The 22,776-nt window shown below is 50.8% G+C and overlaps 1 protein-coding gene across 1 annotated transcript; it reads right to left on the bottom strand.

The window, feature by feature from the left end:
- Positions 1-5,641: 5,641 nt before the first annotated feature.
- RPN1 (ribophorin I) lies at positions 5,642-13,882 on the bottom strand. The gene is made up of 10 exons (XM_071550874.1): positions 13,604-13,882; positions 12,754-12,818; positions 10,924-11,230; positions 10,203-10,412; positions 9,061-9,253; positions 8,637-8,736; positions 8,237-8,375; positions 7,954-8,073; positions 7,253-7,498; positions 5,642-6,253 (listed from the first exon to the last, which is right to left on the bottom strand). The coding sequence occupies exons 1-10, from the start codon at positions 13,829-13,831 to the stop codon at positions 6,071-6,073; spliced, it is 1,791 nt and encodes a 596-aa protein (XP_071406975.1). The 5' UTR covers positions 13,832-13,882; the 3' UTR covers positions 5,642-6,070.
- Positions 13,883-22,776: the final 8,894 nt, after the last annotated feature.

Genomic DNA, 22,776 nt, shown 5'->3' with positions numbered 1-22,776 from the left:
AGTGGCTTCAGGCTGGGCACCACACAGAGCCATGCAGGTGGCAGCAAGGGAGGACATCCACCTGACACCAGAACCATCAAAGCTGGGTGTGCCATGGCAGGCGAGGCCCACATCAGCCCTATGGTGCTCCTCAAGCCTCGGTGTGCATGGCTGATGTCCTTGGGAGAAGGAGACAGCTCAACAGTGACACATGAAGCCCTGCATAAGATGGCGGTGGGGCTGGGCAGGGAGGATGGGGGTTCCAGTGAGCCCGCCACGGTCCCATTGGTGTGGGCTGCCTTCGGTGTGCCTCAGGACCCTGGAGCAGCCCCAAAGGAGCTCCCCATGCCCAGGGGATGTTTCCTGTTTGCTGCCCGTGCTGAAGCATCGTCCCTTCAACCGCCGCCAGTGCTCCGCTTCCGGCAGGGGCTCCCGCCCGGAGCCCCCCTGCACTATCAGCTCACCAGATGCCTTTTTCAGGATACTGTGGTAAAACTGTGCCGGGCAGGCGCTGTCATTTGGGGTTTTCTCTCATGTCAGCTTTGAAGACAAATTAGACAAGGAGGAGAGAGAAGGGGGAAAGAAAAAATAATGTATTTAGGCAAAAAAAAAAAAGAAAGAATGATGCTCACCGCCATTCTTGGCCAGGGCTGGCCCATGTGCTGGCGTGACAATGGGTCCCCCAAGCGGCGTGGCCAGTGGTGAGCAGGGGCCAGGGTGGGCAGGGGTGTTCAGCACTGGCAGTGCCACCTCCCTGGCACTGTCGGCCTCTAGTGGTGGTGGTGGCTGTGAGGTGCCACCATGGCACCACAGGACCCATGGGCCCCACTGGCACCTTGGGGACTTTCTTCCATCCCTCTGGGCGCTGCTGCCCACTGGGACATTGTCCTCATCCCAGTGCTGCTGTCTGGTGGGACACGACCCTCCTCTGGGACGTGGCCCCATCCTGCACCCAGACTATCCAGGTACTCCCTGGGTGGCCACTGGTCCACAGCCATGAGATGGTGCTGAGCAGCCATCAGACTGGGTAGACTGGGATCCAGGCAGCAGTAATGGTGATGGAAGGAGAAACGTGGTGAAAAGAGCACATGGGAAGTGTCAGCCAAGTCTGCCATGGGGCTGGGGTACCCAAGGTAGTGTGCCCCACTGCAGGGATGGTCTATGGACAGATGGATGAAGGGGACAGACCATGGATGCTGTTTAACTTGAGAGCTTGCCAAAAACCCCTGTGCTGGTGCAGAGTGTGCACTGGTGAGCATGTGGGTGTGTGCTTCTCGAGGCTGTAACTCAGCAGGAATTATTAAAGCATGGCTGCTTGCATGGCACTCAGCATGTGCTCCAGCTCTGCTTCCTGGTAAAGTGGCAGGGTCCAGTCAGCTGGAAGAGATGTTGCTAAACCAGGTGTGCTTTTGGATGTGCTTTCTCAGGGTGTACAGAGATGTGGCACCCTCAGAGCTGACCACAGACCTGCAGAATTTGCCCCAAGTTAGGCCTGTGATTTACTTTCACTGAATGAAAAAATAGATTAAATAAAAAGGTGCTTGCTCTCTGTGGAGCAGAGAGGAGGTGTCAGCATGGAGAGAGGGAACAGGGTTGATAGCACAGAAGTGTTACTGGGCTGTCCCCACCCCTGGAGGATGGATGAGGGGCTGGCTAGGGCTGGAGGGTGTGGGTGGGAGTTCCACACACCTAATATAAAACCCGATTTTCATTCCAGCCCCTGAATTCGAGCACCCACTGGAGGATGTGTTGGACCTCCTGGGCTGGTCTTCAGTTTTGTAGTTTCCCTTGGAGGACTGTAAGTGAGAAGTCAAAGAGGGAGAAGTTGTTCTCTGGTTGCCTGGGACCCCCAGGAGAAGCTCTGGGTGCAGGTAGCAGCCTGGTGAGAAGGGGAGGTATGAGGAGGCAGAGGGGCAGCAGGGAGGCAGGGAGGGAGCAGATGCCACCCTGTGCGAGGCAGGTGGCTGCGCTGAGCTGGGGACCTGAAATCATGGCTGCTCGCTTTCACCGGCAAATCTTGCATTTGTGTGGTTTCCTCTTCCTTCTTCTATGTATGTTTTTTTTTCCTTCTCACTTCATTTTGTTCCTTTTGCTGTGGAGGCAGATTTCAGTCCTTCCAACCTTTTGGTTCCACAGGAATAAAACTAATAATGAATTCCCAGCAGGGCTCATCTTTAATTACCCATGAGATGTTAATCTGCTGGAGGGTCTCAAGTGCTCCTATATTTGAGCCTTCCTTTTCCTTCTGCTGCTCTGCAATTCCTATAGCAGATGCCTTACAACTCCTCACAGTCTCCCCAGGCTAGTTTTTTGAGCATGATCACAAGTGAACTTTCTAGCCCAGAAAAGCTTCTGTGAAGAGCAGCAGCTCCCAACTCTCTCTTGAAAGCCTGGCTATTTTTGGAGGCAACAGAAAGATAGAGGTTGTCCTCTCCATCAGTTTGGGATTTCCTCTGCCCACAGGTCTCAGGTTAGATGGCCACGAGCATGGCTGAAAAGAAGAGAAGCACTCATGCCTGCTTTCCTGGTGGCAGTGCCTACATCCCTGCCCAGTGTTGGCTGTGATGCTTTGGGAACCTGCTGACTCTGGTTCTTCCTGCTTGATGAGCTGCCAAGCCTGGAATAAATAAGGGATATCCTTGTAAAGCAGCAAGTGGACTTCAGGGAGATTCCGAAGCCAGACAAAAATGGTGTCAGCAAGGCCAGTCTTGGCCAGAGACCTGCTGGAGGGGCAGCCCTGGTGGCAGAAGCCAGCATGGTGACACTGGCAGGAGGATGCAGTAGCTGCAGGAATAAAGCAAGCACAGCCTGACCCAAGTGGATGACAGACTGAGCTTGCTGATGGCTCTGCTGATGGGACTCATTCAGGCTGCTCTGTGGCAGCTCCTTCCTTCCTAGGAAGTCTGTCCTTAGCAGGCACCTTGGGACACACATCTGGCAAAGTGCAGCTCCTGGGCCTGAGCAGGGAGATCATTTGGAAGCTTCTCTGGATATATTTACAGTTTGTAAAACCCAACCATAAGATTTTGAGGTTAGATCCCCTTGAGTCCTCAGAGGTGAGGGGGAAGACACCAGGACATGGACATCCGACTGCTCTCCCGGCCCAGGGACCCTCACCATTTTCCCCCACACCACGATTTGGAGACTGCTCCCTTGACATCTGGCAAACAGCCACAGCTCTAATTGACCCATCTGCAGCCATCAGGTGTTGTTGCTCTGCCTCTTTCCCGTGCTCCTGCAGACACTGAGCTCCTGAATCTCCTGGTAGGTGCTGTGGTTTTTCCTCCTCCTTTTCTCATTTATTCTCAGGTGTAAATTTGCAGGAATCCAGAAATTGCTCAGATTTCTAGGTCACTATGCTGCTGTGTGTTTGTTGAAAGGTTCCCTGCTGTATGTGCTGCTGTAGGCTGTTGTCACAGGCTGCCCCCTCACAGGGGCTCTGCACAGAGGCTGTGTGCTTTGGGGTGTGAGACACCTCCTTGCTGTGGTTACCCAACAGTTCTAGGGGTTGCTGACACAGGGGAGACGGTAAAAAAGTTGGGGACCACTCTGGGGGATACAACTCACCCTGGGGAATGTCACAGCACATGTCTCCATGATACTTCATAACCCAGTTGAAAAACCCATAGGACCTGGAGCCTGTCTCTGCAGGGGTCTCCCTCCCAGCCCAAGGACCTGCACTGAGCCCCACAGCAGAGCCATCCCTGGGCCACTCATTCCAAATTCCCCCTTCCCTGTGCATAAGGTGGCCCAGAAGGAGCAGCACTGGAGGCAGAATGTGTCTCCCCAGGAGGGTGGCAGAATGGAGCTGTGTGGAGAGGAGAAAAGGGTCACTCTGCAGCAGCTGTTTTATTCCCAGCCTCTGGAATTGAGGCAGCTCTCCTTGGGGACCGGAGGCTTTTTCAGCTGGGGCTGCCTGTGTTCATCCTGCCTGTTTATAGCTGCTGTCTTTGCAGATGTGGTTTCCATTAGCAAGCAGGATCTGAAGCTGGCCAGCAGCTGAGGGCTGAGGTGTGTGATTGATCAGATCCCATTGGGGTATGAAGGGAAAGATCCAGACACACTATGAACCCCACAGGGCTTTGTAATGGGCACAAGGTCCACTGTACCCTCAGGAGTGTTAGCTGCCTGTGCAGTCAGGCAGAAGAGGGATGGGGGAAGAAAGGGTGGCACTGCCTTTCCTTGGCCAGGGGGAATGGAAAGTTAAGGGCGTCTTTGGGATCACTGGTTTGATCCTTCTCTTTCCCTGACCTGCCTGCTTTGCCTGGGTGCAACAGGCAGTCCCCATCTGGCTTTGGATGCTCCTGGTACCCTCCAAGTACTGTACGTGCGTTCTGGCTCAATTGGTTAGCAATGATTTACTTGATTTTAGCTGTTGGTTGGTTATCCACACGCTGGTCAGGCGGCACTCTGGTTTTAGGGCTTCCAACAGGACCTGCACAGGGAGCAGAGAGGCAGGATTTAGGCTTGCTCACTTTGCTGAAGGGTGAGGTTTGTGGGCATGGGAGGGAGCTGGCACCTGGTGACAATGTGATGGACACCTGGGCTCAGGCCTACTCCAAAATACTCCTAACAAACCACCTTGGAAGCTGTGTGGCCCAGGGCAGAGGGCTTTCCTACTGCATCCTCTGTACTTAACCCAAGAGAGGATAAGTACAACTTCTCCCCCAGATAAGAGAGCAGAGACTGTGTCTGTGACAGACCTGGGCTATGCAGGTCCAACACAGGGACAGGCAGCACAGGTTGCTTGGCAAAGGGCTGGAAAGTGTCCAGCTGCTTGTGGATGTTCAGGCACAGTGTTTGCAGGCAGCAGTGGGCTACAGGGACTGTGTTTGCCTCAGGACCCACACGGTGCCAGTGCAGGTACTGTGGCACACCTCCACTCCCCAGCACAGCCACATTTGGCAGTAGTAACCTCGTGAGCCACTGCTCTGTGGGGCAGTCCTGTGCTTGTCCATTTTGTAGGCAGCCTTCAGCCCTTCTGCCAAGTGTGCTTCTCACAGGAGGCTGCAAGTGCCCAGAGAGGGCTGCACACCACTCAGCACCCCTGCCCTTCACACACACCACCCACTGGCAGCTGCCTCCACCCACAGCTCAGAGCAGGCAGAGGAACACACAGCCCCTTCTTCTGAATGAGGATCTCTAACCACTTTGGTAAACAACTAAGCCAGGCAAGGGCAGTAAGAAAGATTCATATTGCTGTCCCTGCAGGCAGCTCTGGGATGTTTGGCAGTGCACCAAGGCAGAGAGGCACAGAATAAAAATACCTTGTAAGACTGACATTAGCAGGGAATTGCATGCATCCCCCAAAGCAACAAGGTTGGAGCAAGGGCCTACTTGGGCAGCACAAGGAATGAAGAGACTTTTGTTGCATGCAGCAGGAAAGCATGAGGCACACTGTGAGAGGCTGGCAGGAGGGTTCTGTTGTGTGTTTTTGTCCCTGTAAGGGTGTAGGTGCATGCACATCCCTAGGAAACAAGGTCTTGGCTTTTGCCCCTGCCTGGGCCAGGGCCTTGTACGGTGGCAGCGCTCTGACCTCAAGGCACAGAGCTGAGAGAGTTCAGGGCTGAACTCTGCTCCACAGGGAGCTGCACTGCCTGGCCAAAGGCAGGAGGGGCCACCCAGCCCTTCTGCCTCCCCACACCCAGCACAACACATAAAGGCGAGGCAGTGGCAGTTTTATTTCAAAGTAGAACAAAGGTATCTTTTATTCTTTCCAGAGATTCAACATTCAGGTTTGCCATGAGCATGTCTGTGCTCAGACTTGCTGTTTGTGCGCATTTACTCAGGGCACATCTATACAGGGAAAACCAAAAGCAGGAGACTATTTCGTAACCTGGCTGAGTCTCACCTCTGGTAAAGAAACCCTGTTACCCAGGCAAACAGCATGATGGTATGGTCCCTTGCACAGCACGTGCTGCTGAGCACACAGGCTTTATAGAAAAATCTAAAAACAAAACATACTTTCAGACATTCCACATCAACTTTTCCCCTAATTCTGCCGGGAAGGAGTTTTGGCTCAAAGTGTGTCCACTCACATCTCCCTTAATACCTCTCACCTCCACATGGTCACTAAAGCACTAAAACAGAACTACAGTGCATCAAGGATGTTGTCAATTTTGGTGACCAGGTCCTGGCGCTTGTTGGAATGCATCTTCTCATTCTCGATGTACGTGTCCTTCTTGAGCTTGCCTGCCACCAGCCGCTCGGCCTCCACCGAGGACTTCAGGACAAGCTCCTTCACTTGCCCGTCGAGTTTTTGAATCTCACTTACCTTAAAAGGTGAGAAACAAAATCAGTATTAGAGACAAAAATCATCCCTGCAGCAGAGTTGGAGTAGAAGAAGTGGTAAAAGATGGAGCAAAAGATGAAGTCAGGGCTAAGTGGAAACATCTCCAATCCTGGAATATTGCCTCCTGAGCCATCACCTCTCCCTGGCATCACATTATGAGGAGCTATCAAAACATAACTAAGCAGTGGAGAAAAAGGCGTTCAGAGGACCTAGGAGACTATTAAGAGCATTCAGTGACAGATTTTAAAGGCTTCAAGCTGAATCACAACTTTGACAGCTGGAAGATGTGTCCCTACAGTTAACACTCATGGTGTGTGAGTGGCAGGTCTGCCATGGCAAAGTTACTCTTTGAGTTAGTAACAGATTATCTGAGGTGGCTGTTGATTAAATGCACCTTAGAGACTGAAGTGTCGCTCAGTTGGGGTTTGGTTTAAGTGGCTGTTCCAGGTAAGTGTTGAAATATAGTGAAGGATAGAAAGGATAGTGGGTGTGTGCTCACTGTGCCATAGCTTTCAATATGGTTCAGTGAAACACCCTGAGGAGGATCATGTTACCAAAACTGTGTCAGCACCAAATTCAAATGTGCAAGAAAATAGAGGGAGATTTTGGTTTGACTGGTGTCAGTAGTAAAATCAGAGATGATACCATGTTGATAGTTTCCATTTCTGCCTGAGTGTCACTGCCATGAGCTGGATGAGAAGCACCAGGATTGTGTTACAAAAGCACTCATGTGTAGTCATGCAGCTGGTTCAAGGACTTCTCAGGAAAAAGCACAAGCGGATGTTTACCAGCAACACTTACAGGACAGCATAACTGCAATTACTGCAAAAATAACACAGGGATCCCCTCACAGGGATCAAGCCATTTTCAGATGGAAAAAACCTCAAGCTGGCTGCAGAAACCAAACCCCAAATTAAAACTCATGTATAATACTCAACAGATGCAATAGGAGAGCTTACAAAATTAATTTGAATTTCTTACTTTATCACATAAGTCAGAGCCTTCTGTCTTCAGTTTAGACTGCAGAGAGGCTATTTCGTTTGTTAGGGCCTTGTGTTCCATCTCCAAAGACTTTTTGCCACTGTTCAGGGTGGAGATGTCCCTTGACTGCTTATATTTATTCACTGCTTCATCAAAGTGACGGTACAGCCCAAGCCTCTTGTTCACCAGAGTAAGCACCTGCTCTGTGATGCAGGCAACCTTCATCCGAGCTTCAGCAGCTGGATCCTGGAAGAGAACAGGAGGGAAGATCAAAGCAGTCGTATCTTTGACCTGCATCAAGCCATGCCTGCAATCTGCCACAGGACTGTTACAGAAACTCTTCTCTTTGCAATTAAATCAATTGACAGTAATTAAGTGAATGGCACAAGTTCAGCACTCGGCCCAGCCCAACAAAAGCATAACAAACAGTGCAAACACTGCAGGAGAATTGCAGACATCCCTGCTTCTTGGGGGGATTCCTTTTCATCCAGAAGGAAAAACTCTGGTTAGCCTTAAGACACCAGTTCAAACTCTGCACGAGTACCAATGCTCAGGTTTCATAAGAACAGGGCTCCATTTAAGCATCTAGTAAAAACATGCCATTGGTGGGAACATTCAGTGAGATTTACTTGTATGAAAAATCTCCACCCACCAGTTGACGCAGCCACTAATGCTCCCACAGGGCTCTTCCTCATACAGACCTTAGTGATGGAGAAGTCCAGCCTCACATAGACAATCACAGTGAAGAACAAGATGTAAAAGGCTCCAACCACCAACAGAGGCTCCTGCAGCATCAGGATTTTGTTGAAGGTGTAGTGAACCTACAAGAGAAGTTCCAAACACTGAGCAGTGACCAATGTTACTACAGGACATAACCCCTCCGGAGGCAGCAGCAGAGCCAGCCATGCAGTCCAGCAGGGGTTTATTTCTGGGATCTATTATGGGTGACCATCCTGCTGAATTCAGAGAGGGCACAACACTCACCACGATGTCCTGGATGTGCTGCTCCACTAGGTTGCTCTTGTGTGCCACAATAACAGGGCGTCCAAAAGTGTCCAGATACGTGTAGTGCAGCTCGTCTGAAGCACGATTGATTTCATAGGGGCTGTCCACATGGATATTCCTGTGGATAAAACCAGACAGTTCTGTATGACTCTACACTGTTTGAGATGATGTAACCTAGGACTTGTCTGGCCAACTATCGCATCTAACACAAGGTCAGTTATGCAGTTTCAGCAAGGTTCTAAAAGGAAGCAAAGCTGTGTTCCAAGGTCTTCTGCACATCCACAGTCATGGCTTCGATTCACTGTCCTCAGGTCATTAGAGTAGGATGGAGAATTGCCAGCACTGTCTGCAGTAACAAGCCAGGAGTAATGACACTTACTTGGCACCTTCTGGCAGGACAATCTTGACAGTCAGAGAGTCTGTAACTTGCTCATCAAACACGTGGTCAACAAACCTCATCTTCAGGGCGTACTGATCACCTAAGAGTGCACAACAGAGAGTGGTTACAGCTCCTCAGAGAACGAGACGGCCTCGAAGTTCAGCTCCCAACAGAGGCAGGAGCAGAATTCAGATGGATTAACTGTGCAGCAGGGGGCACTAGCTCACTCAAGTATATTTTAACCATATGTCTACAAAAACCTGAAGAAAGCACAAAAAGGCTGGATTTGCATATTTTAGAAATAATAGCTAGCAACTGTTGTTGCTAAGGTGCAGTGTACTGCAGCTTTCAATTCTTTTTTCTATAGAAACCACATTTAAACACAGAGGAGAAGGTCTCCTATCCTCCTCCTCTTTCCACTCACCAAGATTGTAGAGGTATTCATAGCTTGGCAGGTTATAGCCAATGATGTAATGGGTTTTCCAGCCCCCAAAAAGCGGGAATCGGGGACGGATCTCCATCTCCACAGAGTCATCCAGGACAAGGAGGTGGCTGGTGGAGATGTTCCCAATTTCATCTCTGTAATAGACATCCTGAGCAGCAGCTGGGAGAATGGTCTGTATGGAGAGAAGCAACAGCCAGATAGGAGTTATTTCCAGGAAAATTGGCAGAAACAGTAATGGCTGTTAAGCACTGAGAAATTGTGTTTCCATGTGAGACATGACAAAATGGCCATTCAGTTGCACTGAGTGGTAAAACTGTGCTATTATAAGCAATCACAGAAGTGGCTGCCAGCAGTAAAATCACTTGGCCTCCAAATGAATGAGCTTTCTCCAGGCCAGTTTCAAACATCCCAGTCAGCAAGGGATCTCATCATGCCCACCAGGACAGCAATTCCCTTTTCACTCCAGCCCACTGCCCAAGCTCACTGGGCTTGCTGGCTTTACACTCAGCAAAATGAGATTTCTGTTTGGCTGCACCACCTTAGAGAATTACAACAATCAATCCTGAGGGCTTCAAGCATAGAGAAAGGTTTTGGTTCAGATGAAAACACAGTACTTTTCACATCTGGGTAGCAGAGCCGCAGCTTTAATTCTTGTTGAGAGCTTTGTGAGCAAGGAATGAATGGGTAAGTTTCCAATTAATATTGTTCAACATGTTGAGGCTATGGCAGAGAAGGCAACTCTGAAAATAAGTAAGTGGGAACAGAATGAATGGCCCTTGCACACTGGAAAACCAAAAGCAGAGCTGTGAGTACAAGGGTAAGTGGTTTAGAGGGTCCCTGTGACTGGAGGGGTGAGAGTGTGGAGAAACAGTACATGCCCTGGTATGTGCAGTCTGTGGCCAAGAGATGCAATAAAACATACAACCTCCTAATGCTGGCTCCAAAAGCTACTCCTACCTAGCATGAGCCTCCTCAAAAAACAGATCAGAGTTTTAATATTCCCTTATTACTGGGATATGGTTACCAAAGAAAAGGCAAAAGATAACTGTGTGTTTTTTCTCTGGGGAAGTAAGAAAGGGGGAAGCCAGTTATAAAAAAAACACAGGTGCAAAAATGCCAACCTTAAAAGACTTGACAGAAGAGATCCCACTGTCTGGCTGCCTCTGGTAGTCGTATCTGGAGAAAGGCCCTTTCAGCACTGCTCCTGTGTGCTTTAAATCAACTGTCTCTTCAACCGCAATGTTGCCCCAGTGGGACACCTCGATGACTCGTGTCATGCTGGTGATGGTCAGGAATGGACTGTTATTTTCATAGTGCACCTTTAGAGTGTCCTAACAAGGATAAAAATAAAAGATAAACTATTAGACCTGAAGTAAGGAGCAAATCCCCTCACAATTAGCTACTCCATGTGCTGTAGAGAACTCTCCTTAGCAGATGCTGCACAGGTGAATCTTGACTACACAGGAAGGTCTGAGCCATCCAGCCCAGTTCACACTGAATACCTGGAGGGTACTCACAGGTTACAACCCACACATCTGGCTGTGTCATAAAGGTGAGGGGAGCTAGAGATGCAGTGCTCCCCACTGCAGACACACCCCTGCCAGAGCCATTTAGAAACCAGCCTGGTTTTCTCTGTGGACACCAAGCAGCACTCAGCAATCCAGTCTGTACTAGGAGCACCTTGCTGGAGCACAGGTTCATGGCCTGCATATGATCTAACTCAGGCTTGACCCACGATTCTTACACAAAAGCCTCTACTTCCCACTCTCCAGCCTCTAAGACACATCTTCCATGTTTGGAAGATGCTCTCTGCAGAGTCACAACCCCTTTGCTCAGACACACCTGGCTGTATGGAGGAATGTCCTTGAAGGGACCGTATTCAATCATGTCCTCAGTGCGGGAAGGGTTTCCCAGCTTGGTGTAACTCTCCACGTTCCTAGAGGCCAGTTTGACCCGAGTTGTTTGGGTCTTGGTGAAGTATGGCGAGTAGAAATAGTGATTTCCTTCAAAGACCACAAACTGCTTCTCACTTTGGGTGATGTGGGTGGGGTAGGGCTGCAGCACATGCGTGAAAACCATTTCAACAGAGACACGGATCTTGGCTCCTGGTGCCAAAGGAGATGGCAGCTTCACAGAGAAGAATTTTCCACTGGAAGGGAGAACAACAGGTAAGTCATGCGAGATCTCCCCTGAGAGAGCATTCAGATCCACCCCCTGCAACATTGCCTGTGGAAAGGAGCACATGTATCGTGTGATTTGGGCCAGTATTTCACTTGCTCCTCCGAGATGTACAGACGTCTTGCCCCAGCAGGTGTGATTACTCTGGAGTGGGGAGGCAGCACAGGGTGAGCTGTGTCCAGGCACAGTTACAGTCTGCTTCACAAAAACACCTGATCCTATTTTAGAAGTAGAATGAATGGTGACACATCCCCTCCCTGGTCCTGCATTTATAGAGCATGCTTCATTTAAAAAGCATGCTTTCCTTTTTTTCCCTCTTCCCCAGGTGACAGGAATGATTTGAATCAAAGGAAGCCTGTGCATGTGTCCAGAAGACAACTCACAAACATCTTAAGCACCTGTTACCACAAAGTCTGTTTATTCGCAGCTTTTTGCCCACAGGATCTAAAATTAAGGAATAGCCAGAAAATGAGCAAGGTTTCGGATTGAGGCTCCAAGAACAGATTTAGACTTCATCAAATCCATAAAGACGCACCATACAGACTGAGCTGATAAGAAGTGATGAGACTTTGTATCATTCCTGGAACCCAGAGCAGGATCACATGACACATTCAGGCATGTCAGAAACTACAGTCTAGCCTGGCAACTTAATTCTAGAGCTACTGTCCTCTTGAAACCCAGCTGTATTGTGCTTTTGAGCCACTTTACAGGCACCCCTCACCTCTCACAGATCAGAAAACACCTGCCTGCTGCATCTACACAATATTCCAAGCTTGGCAGTGCAGATCCTCATGCCAAAGGCAGCATCCTCTCTCCCTGCAGTGCATGACAGCCCATGCTGGGCCACAGTACCCAGCACACAGTGGTGCACACAGCAGACTGAACTGTACTCTGGGCACACAGCCACAGAGCACTTAAACTCCCTGTAATCACCACTGCCAACTGCCTGAGAGCTCAAAAGGGAGCAATGGGTAAGAACATGACTATAGCTATAATGCTTCTCTCACCTGGTGTCCTTTAATAAAAGAGCCATTACTCAAGGCACTGAGTACAAGAGACTAAGCACAGCTGAGCTCCCACAAAGGCAGCCAAGCTGCATTTAAGAGAGAGATTCACTTCCTCAGAGTGCTTCCCTCACCAGCAGCCATGCATGACTGTGGGAGCAGCTTTGTACTGTTTGTGCTGGGTTCAGTGCAGAGATCTACAACCTCATGTGTTATCTCCCAAGCAAAGAGCATCAGCAGGAGAGGAGTTACTTCTAGAGGATCCTCCTGAACTGCAGGAATTGGATTTGGCTGCCTGTGTGAACCATGCCCACTGGCTCTGTAACACCCCAGGATGAAGCCTGAGTAGAGAATGGACCTTATCAGGAAGAAAAGACTGTAGGATCTCTAGGTATGTGAAACTGGGGTGGTATTTCTGCTTCACAGTGGAGACAATTGTGAAGGTCCCATGCACAACTCTTAAGTATTGACCTTGGAGGGCGATACTCACCTTTTGCCCTTAACTTTAGTCTCTCTCACTTCCAAGGTGTTCTCCTCCTCTTCCTCACTCCTTACCTGCTCCAAAACAACAGACTGATCAGTGTGCTGCTGTTTAAAAGACTTAACAAGTCCAGGGCAAACTTTGTACAGTCCTTACATGTTTTTAGGGGTGATGCTTCCCAGAAAGTACAAGCTTAATATATAACTAATTTATTAAGAAAACAAAATAATAGAAAAAAGCAACCCTTTTCAGAATGTTGTTCATGAATACAAATTGCAGCATGGTCAGCACGCAAAAACAGATAGTGGAAGTTTCTGGTAATTCTCATGCTCCCCTCAGCCTGGTTCCCAAGCCTGTACAGCCACCATAACTTGGGCAAATGGGAATGTTGGCCAAATGCTGCCGAGATTTTTCTTGTGTCTGAGGAGCGTGCAGGACATGGGAGTGTGGCTTGACCAGTAGAGGTGTAATACAGACCTCTGTACGCAGACATACTATACATACTATAGACCACAAGATATACTTCTATATGGTGTACAGAGGTACATACACTGACAATACTTGCAGGATTACGAGAGCCGAGCTGCTCGTCCGCCTGTCCCGTGGGTGAGGGCTGGGCCCCCCTGGGGACCCCCGCGGGGCCGGCACGGCTCTGATCGCCCTCCCCATTGCCCCCATCACCGCCCACCCCACCACAGGCCCCCTGCGCGTCCCCGCGGGATGCGGGTGCTGCGGGATCCGGGAGCGGCGCTGTGGGATCCGGGAATGCCGACGTGTCCCTGCGGGCGCGGGGCCGGCAGTGCCCGCGGCCCCACCGCGGCCCCGGCAGCGCCGCTCGGCCCCCGCTCGCCGCGCTCACCTGCACGCCCAGGTGGGCCAGGCGCGGCTCCAGCCCGGGCTCCAGCGCCAGCAGGAAGGAGGAGGCGGCCGCGCCGCCCGCCGCGTTGGCGAGGCTGAGCTCGGCCGAGACCTTGGCCAGGTGCGTGCTGAGGTCCAGTGAGCGTCGCACCTCCTCCAGCAGCAGCTCGGCGCCGGTGCCGGCGGCCGCCACGCAGAGGAGCAGGAGGCGGCACAGCAGCCCCGCCATGGCAGCCACACCGTGGGGAGGGCACAAGATGGCGGCGCCCGCTCTGTACGGGCAGGGCACAAGATGGCGGCGCCCAGTGGGGGAGGAGGCTCGCGATGGCGGCGCCCAGCGGCGCTGAAGGCCTGTCCCCCGCGCCGTCCCCGCCTTCCGCCGTTCCTGAGCAGAGAGGCTGGGCGGGCGCCTGCAGAGCCCTGGGGATGGTTCCGGCTTCCCTCAGTCCGGGAGCTCCCCGGCGCACAGCTCAGGGGTTGCCGCGGTGCGCTGGGCCCGTAGCCATGCTGAGCTCGAGGCCTCGGGGCCGGGCAAGGGCTTGTTGGGCCCTGCTGTGGTTTCCCACCTTTTTGCCTGAAAAGGAGCAAAGAACCAATTATGACAAATAACCCGGGACGCTCAGGGCTTTCACATGCTCCTCGGCCACCGGTCCAGCCACGGCCCAGAGCAGCTCAGTTGCCTCCCCGTTTTTGGCAGCGGCCGGTTCCTGACAGGGCTCCAGCAGCAGCATCCAGAGGCCAAAGGTGTAAATCCTGAAGTGCTGGGTATGGGATGGCCCAGGGGGGCTGTGAGTGTGGGTGGCACTGGGATGTGGCACAGGCACTGTGCAGGGATGGGCTTCGATGATTTTATTACCCAGAGCCTCAGACTGGGACAGGTTGTTTCACTGGCCTGGCACATGGATCACTATTGCTCTGCATGGGGAGGTTTAACACAAGTACATTTTAAGGTGAGCCCAAATCTTCTGCTAAAAACCACTGATAATTGACAGCTAGACAATGCCAGAGTGGAAGTGCTGCAGGCAGCCCAGGCATGGTAACCAGCCCTGAATGGACGTAAAGACAGCTGGAGCAAGGAAAAGGTTAGTGGTTTAGCATATGACTGGGGAAGAGGTGATTGACACTTTATTCCCAAACATCTAAAACAGATAAAAGCGAGGAACGGATGTTGTCTGCCGTGATTGCTGGAGCAGGGCTTTTGCCTGTGAGCCCTGTGGGACAACAGACCTTTCATGTTTGCATAATATGATCCAGGACTCGACCTTTCTTTAAGATCCTAATATGAGTCACAGACATAATTCTCTGATTTGGCCTGAGATTGCCAAGTATCGGAAGGGGATTTCCTAAGTGTGTGCTTGGATCTCAAGTCAAATAGCCCTTTGGCAAAGGCTAAATAAAATGGGATGTCTCCTGGTGTGGTATGTTCAAAACAGCATAATTTCTTAGCTGGCCTTTCCCTTCTCCTTGCAACACAACCCCTGTTCCTATTAGGGAAATTTTCTTGGCAAATTACTTCCATTTCCGTTTGATTTATTTAGGCACCAGCCTCGTGAATTTGGCAGCTGACCTGGTACAAGCAGGTAGTTTTGTCACTGTTTTTGGTGACAGCAGTGCTATCTTCCAGCAGCACAGCAGGACATGACTGCAGGGCTGTGTGTCCACCTCCTCAGCCTCGTGCCTGCAGCTAGGGAGGTGTTCCAGGTCCCTCTGCTCTCCAGGAAAAGCCTGTTTATCTTGGCCCTTTTCTCCAAAGATCCAGGCTCTGGGGCCCCAGAACTGAGTAGGCATGTTCAGAGGGAAACAACTGTGAAAGAGGGGGCACTGAGTACAACAGGCTGGCCAGTGATGCAGTGTCTGCAGACTCCAATTGTCCAGGTTCAGTTTGCTGTGGAAAGTTCCTCTGCTAGGAATGGCTGTCACTGTTCTTCTTTCCATGTGTCACAGGGAAGAAATGAACTCCAGTTAGCCTCTTTATAACACGTGCAGCTCCAGCCTTTATTTCCCTCTCCCTCAGGGCAATTTCTTCTGGCGAAGGGAGGGAAAGAAATAAATGCACATGTCCTTTGTGTCTGGAGATAATTCGGCTTCATTTGTTACATCCTGGGCCAAGGGTTGCTCTCCTATGGGTTCATCCCAGAGGCTGGATTTGAGCTTGCTGGCAAAGCAAGTTTCAGCATCTGACCCATCCTAGACCCCAGTGAGCTCTGAACCAGGCTGTGGTACACTAACCCTGTGTTTGGATCCATTTCTAATTGCAATAATTGAGTTATGCTGAGCCTGCACAGCATCTGTTTCAAGACTTCAGCCCTACCACATGGGCTAAATTTATCTTTGGGTTGAAAAGCTGCTGCCTTTGAGCTTGTTCAAGACTGAGATTTGCTCTGCAGGCCCATCTTGCTGCTGCCCTGTGAGGGGTGCTGGGCTGCTCGTGTGTGGGTTCAGTCATAGCTGCCTCTGGCTCCTGGCTGGGTGTGCTGGTGGTGGTGGCTGGGACAGCTTGGGGATACCTTGCAGGCCACATTTGAGCAGGGATGTGCTACCTCTGTGAGACCCTCTGCCTTCTAAAAGTCCCAGGCTGCCTGTGTGCAGATCTGGCCACCCAGGCCTGGTGCCAAGCAACAGTGAGAGCCAGGAGTCCACAGCCACTTATTTTTCCCTCTTTATGTGCTGGTGGTTTTTTTCAATTCTCTCATTGTGAGGAATGTCCCCTCCAGCAGTACTTCTCCAGAGAGCTGTGGGTCGGGAAGCAGCATGTGAGAGGTTACCAGACCCTGCTGCCATCCAGGCATTCGTGTAATCCCCCAGCTCCCGGTGTGCTGTGGAGAGAGTGTCACCCCCAGGGCCACTGAGCCGTGTGAGGGGAACAGCCTTCGGTGAAGCCACTGCCAGCCCAGCCGTCTGCCAGGGCTGAGGCATGAGAGTGGTCTAATAAATGCCTCTGGCAGGATGAGCCACGGACAGAACTGCACCCCAGGAAAAGCCCTACACTCCTCTGTTTTTACAAGACTTATGCCAAACTCAGAGCTGTGTCATCTGCCAGAGCAATTTGTTCTAAAGGAGGGAAGAAGTTGTTTTCCAGCAGGAGTAGGTCGGCTGTGACCACAGAAACACACTGAAGTCTGTGACAGCAGGGAACAGGATTTATCCTGGTGTGATCCTCATACCATCAGAGAGCTTGCACCAGGAATATGCAGGGACCATGATGTAATTGTATTGCTCTCTGAGAACCCCAGGTCAGGGGAGAAGATATTAAACAGAGCTGGCTGTGCATGTGTAGCAAAACTCATCCTGGCAACACCTGGAGGATTTTAATACAAATCTATCAGTGATCCTAAAGAACCCACAGGCACGTGGCTGTCATGATGGCTGAGAAAAACCCCCTTCCTGTTTCAGATTTTATTGGTGTTTAACTGTTTAACTCTGTCCATGTAAAATCATCCAGCCTTCTGGCTGCCTGTGGGAGGCAGAGGGCACTTCTCTCTGAATTCAGTCCTGAGTGAGGCATTGCAGTTGCCGGCCATGAGAGCACAGACAGCACGGTGGAGTTTGCTTAGCCTTGCTAAGGCACGTGAAAAGCAGCTGGGGAAAGAGAAAAGAAACGGTCTTCCAGTTTCATTATTTTTACAACCTCATTTTTTAGCTACTCAGCATAACTCACACTGAGCTTCTGCCAAGCAAAACACACCACTATTTTTGCTTGGGGTTTGCCTGCGATTTTCATGGGAGGGGTGGACTGGAAGGGGCTGGTTGGAGCTTGGCTCCTGTGCTTTGTTTGGCTGCTCTGGAAATGTGTCCTGCCTTTGCAGAGGCAGTGGCGATGGGGCATACTTTGCTCAGGGGCTGTTCCTCTGGGTTTTTTCCAAGTTACTTTAGATATCTGGAGTAGTCCCCTGCCCCTTTATTGTGCTCACCTTTCTTCAAAATAATTTCTTACTGGTTTTAAAAAAAATCTGTTTTCTTCTCCGTGTTAGGCCACAAGACTCAGAAAAGCTAATGAAGAAAACTCTCCATGCATAGCAATTGTACAAAGCATTGGGAAGCACACAAGGAAAACTTCCTGGAAGAAAATGGCACATTGTCTGTGAGTTTTGTAAGGAGGTGAGACCACTATGCGATAAATGTTGCTGTAATAAGGAAGAAAAAAACGAAGCAAAAAGGAGACTTCACCACTTTAAAAAGTAATTTTAACTTTGTTTTTAAAGCTTCCTGGAAATGTAGCTGAAATAGCTGTAGGCAGGCACCGAGTGGCTGCAAATGGAAAAATCTGCTACACTTGTGCAGCTAAATTGCAGAGCCTGAGCAAGGTATTTGGGTCACTTGAGGAGACTTGCTTTGGGCTGGAGCAGGTCTGGATTTTGTCACAGGATCAGGATATGTTTTGGTTAGAGGGAACAGTGCCAGTTTAACTATATTAAAAAATGAGGGTGTAATGAGAGCTGCCACTCAAGAATTTCCCAGTGGAGACAGGACCAGGGTACAACACTCCCTTCAAACCAACCCTGGAGAGGCCTGCCCACATCACCCTGCAGCTTGGAAATGCCTTCAGTGCACTGGCGTCTGCAAAGACAGAGGAGGAGAAAGGAGGGCTTGGGTGCATGTCCTGGTTTGAAAAGACAAATGCTGCCTTTCACGGAGAACCGAGGGGGCAGAGAAGCTGCTGTTCTGCCAGGCTGAAGAGCAGGGGGCGGGGGGTCCTGGCCATGGGCAGAGTGGGGACATGCTGGCTCTTGGGGAGGCAGCTGAATTGCACCCTGGCACAGAATCGCCTCGCCATTTGCTCGTGTGGCCCAGGGTTAGTGGTGAAGGCAACAGCACCCGCATTTGGCACAAAAACTGGGGACAAATGCAGTTAAAGAGCCCGCAGCGGAACCAAGCCAAGAGCACGTGAGCGGCTGGTGCCGAGCTCCGTAACCTGGATTGTGTGTGCCGGGGTCCTGGCGGGCAGCTGCAGGCAGCGGTGCCACTTCTGCCCCGCACAGACCGGGCCGTGGGATCGGTCCCAGCTCCGAGGGGTGACAAACACCCTCATCCTGCTCCTCCGGCCGCGTCCCCAGCGCCGCCATGGCCCCAAACCGCCGCCAGGGGGCGCCCGGGGAGCGCGGCGGGGGCGGAGCCGGCGGGGGCGTGGCATCGCGAGGCCCCGCCTCCAACAGAGCCCCTGCCCAGCCCTCCGCCCCGCCCCGATCGCTGCGGCCGCGCCTTGGTGACAGCAATTAGTCAATTAACGCCAGACAGGGCCCTCCCGCACGATCCTGGCAGATGCTCCCTCCGGGGCGACAGCCCCGGGCTGCTTGTGATGAGGAACAGCCGCTCAGCCCTGCGTCCGGGGCGCCTCAATCTGCAGGGATCTGCAGGTTTCACTTCGTCATCCAGCTGCTATCGCCATACCCCAGCCTGCCAGGTTCTGGGGCGTGCAGTGCCTCTCCTGAGGTAACTTCAGGAGGTGGTTTGTCCCCGAGGTGAAGGCCAGGAGGTGAGGGAGAGGGTGTGCAGCAATGCAGTGCCCAGGTGCCATGGGACTGCAGTGGGACTTAGTGCCCATCTCTGTAAATGATGTTTCATTTTTCCTTCTGACTCTTTAAGGTCCTGCAAATATGGTGGCAGGACCCACCTGAGAACAGCACAGTCCCTGGGCCGTGATCCTGTCCTCAGTGGTAATGAAGCCTGGTGAGGAATTGTCACTGGCCACAAAGGACAATAACTGAGTTTTCATCTTTGCATGAAGCTACTCCTTTTTCTCAGCTTGTTTTTGGAAAGGAAAGCACTTGATGGTGTATCTACTTAGAAGCCTGTTGTTCATGTAGAGTTTAAACCTGGATTTTAAAGCCTCAGTTTTGCAGGATCTGCCACAGGCAGCGGGAAATTGAGGATCCCACTGACAGGAGCAGGAGGGGGTCATTTGCAGATTGATAGCTCTTCTGCTCCCTCTAGGAGCCCTGTTTTCAAGCAATGCTTGCTGTGAGATAATGCAGATTTCTCACTACGTTACTAAATTTTGGAATCTGCTGGCAGACAGTTTCCTGGATGATGCTCTATGAAATGCCAGCTTGGATTTACATTTCCCTTGCAAAGGCAGTCCCTGAGCCCCTGCCAGGCTCAATCAAAACCTCTGCCCCAAGCCTGGCTGTTCATGGACCTCAGCATGCATGTATGTGGTGACCAGCAGTGGCCCCTTCCCCAGAGACAATCTCATCATGCCCTGCCAGATGGCTCATGGTCATTCCTTCTTGTCAAAGGTCTTTTGATGTGTGACCCAGAGAGGGACCATTAACCCTCTGTGGACAGCACTGGTCTGCAGCAGTGAATGAAATCACTCTCCTGATAAGAAAAACACCAATGATCAAGGTAAAAAGAAGTGTGAGGGTCTTTTGATTATTTGTTCTTATTCCTTTCTCTAAGCCTTGGGCTCCTCACAAACAGCTCTCCTGCCTGCCTGCTAAGAAATGCTTGGTAAGATGTTTGTGGTGTTTTTCCCTGAATCAGCAGTACTGATCCAGTCCAAAAGAAAGGATGGCAGCCAGTGCCTCACTTAACCCCACACAGGTCAACCAGAAAGCAGCTAAAAGGCAGGGTTAGCCTTCAGCAGGCTCTGCTGTTGGAATGGCTCTGATGTCTGAAGCAATTTGGCAGGAGTGCAGGTCAGGCAGAGCAGATGTTCCTTAGGCTGGCATTGTGCTGAGGTAGATGGGATAATGCATCTTTTTTAGCCTGCCTGCTCACAGGTTGGGTGAGAACTTCACTGATGGAGAGAAGCTCAAAGAGATCCTGTTCATCTAAACAAAGTAAGAGATGCTGATTTCTATTTGCCAGAAATTTGGGCATCTGTATGGAGCCAGTCTTGAGTGCTGGAACAGAGTAACGGGAGCTGTAACACCCACCTATAAGCATTTCAGTTTAGGATCGTGCTTTATGAGGCATACCTTCAATTTGGAGGCTCAGGAATTTGCAAACAGTGAGTCATAACTCCCTGGGGTCAGAAATGCAGCTGCTGAGGCACCAGGCATTGAAAAGTGTTGTCCAAGATAAAGGCAAAGCAAACCTCACTGCCCACACACCCTTATCCTTCAAGGCTGAATATCTTTGTCACCGTCTTTGAAAACATGCACTCAAAATTATACCAGCTTCTTGTGGTTGCCATTGATACGGGATTTACTTTTCCTCTTAAAGCACACAAGAGGGGATTGTGAAAATCTGTCACTTGAAAGAGTTGATGCAGATAGATCTGAAGCTAATGTGCAACACCCTGTGCTTGCAGAGTGTTGGCTCGCATTTGAGGAGGGAGTTGCACTCATGTCTATGTCCTTCCCAGGGAGGATCCCAGAGGAGCTCCCTGGGCCTCTTGCAGACAACCCCTGTCCCTTCACATCCAAGATGGACCTGCAGGTCTGGAGAGTGCGCTGCAATGCAGCCAGTTTGGTTCCTACCCACGGAGCGCTGTCTTTGGGATGCCTTTTGGTACTGACTCACTGCTAAGGAAGAAGCGACACACAAGTCACTTGTCCTACTAAGTGTCCCACTCACAGTGGTCACATCACACCAGGCTCCTGTCTCGTGACACATTCTGGGTACAACAACAGCATGACATGGCCACCTTTCACGCAGAACACCTGGATGCAGAACTCACGTGGCTGGTCCACCCCATGGCACAACACCCTGTGCAGAGAGGCGCGGTGGCATCACCTCTGGGTCCTGCAGAGTGTCCCAGGCACTGCCAGCCATCAGCCTGTCCTGACTGTCCCCATGGATTGAAAGCCATCAGTGTCATGAACTGAGAGGTCTCAGGCTCCCCAGATCTTCACTGTGAAGGCTTCAGTGCTTAGTGACAGCTTGCAGAACCTGCTGCTTTAGTAACACACTGCTTTAACAAAACCTTGGTCCCTGAAGGAAGGTCAGTTCTGCAAAGGCCTGTGAAGTTCTATGTTGGCTGTTCACCTCTCTCTGTACCTATTTTTATACCATTCCTACAATTTAAAATCTTTCAGAAATGTCCATGTTTAGAGGGACACAGATCTGACAAAGTAACTGAGTCACTCTGGCTTCAGGGAAGTTACTTCACTCCATGGATCATCTTCTCCACTTGAGTATGAGAACAATCATATGAAATTACCCAGCACACCTCCAACGCAGCTGTAAAAAAATAATTAGTTGGTATTTAGAACTGGCTGTAACAGTGGGAAGGTGTTGGTGTTGAAGAAACTCTGTAGCTGGGGAGGCAGGACCACTGAGAGACCTGCAGGGGACTCAGGTGGTTGTCACTATTTTTGTGACAGCCTCATGGGATTATGGTTATAAATAGGATGTGGGTGCCTCTTTGCCCCTGAGCCCAAAGTCTGGGCCATCAAAACACTTCCCTTTCACTTGACCTTTCCAGGGGCTTTTGATTTCCACCAGTTGAGGCTCCAGTTAACTATGGTGGTGCCAAATGGGTAGGCGCAAAGCGGTGTGGTGCCCATCTTACACCATGACAACCACCATGGAGTTGTTTCTCCCCGCCTGTCTTGCCAGGGCCAGCATAGTCACTTGTCTAAGGATGCCCACTGTGCTCACCATGTTGCCCACAGCTTCTGTAGGAGGCCATCTCAGAGGCTGGGACCTTCACACCTCGGGCAGATAAGGGAAAGTGCTACTATTGCCACCTCTCTGCACAGGAGATCACAACTCTGCAGTGGTCTTGTGGCTCTTGTTATTGAACAGGGGGAAGCCATCAGAAGATTCCAAAGCCATTTTTTACATGCACATGTCTCCTGTGTCTGGTGTGAGGGAACGTGGAACAATCAGGCATTGCAGCAGTGCAGGTTGACCCCACCCTCTCTGTGGGGCTTGGGCTTCAGTGGCTGCATTTAGACCATTTATCAGGACTTTGTCTTTAAGATGTTCATCCTCCAGCAGACACATTTTATCAGTGAGCACAGGGGCTGTTAATCTCTTGCACTGTGTGCTATGTCCACCTCAGACTAGAGATAAAGTGATTGCAGTTTCTTCCTATAGTTGGTACCTGGTGATTGGGTCTTGTCCAGAGCTACCTTTTTGTTTCAATGTGTTGCTGCATGGAAATCATCTCAGGATTGCAAAAGTGAAAGCATTAGTAGATTACCAGAGCAGTGTTTGTACTGCAGGTATGGATTAGGGAATAGGGCGGGCAAAAGACTATGGCTGTATTCTTGTTGGTGGAAA

Source organism: Pithys albifrons, chromosome 3 (genome assembly GCF_047495875.1).
Source record: "Pithys albifrons albifrons isolate INPA30051 chromosome 3, PitAlb_v1, whole genome shotgun sequence".
Lineage (NCBI taxonomy): Eukaryota > Metazoa > Chordata > Aves > Passeriformes > Thamnophilidae > Pithys > Pithys albifrons.
Note: the sequence above shows the minus strand (reverse complement) of the source record. Positions and strands in the feature narration are given on the sequence as shown.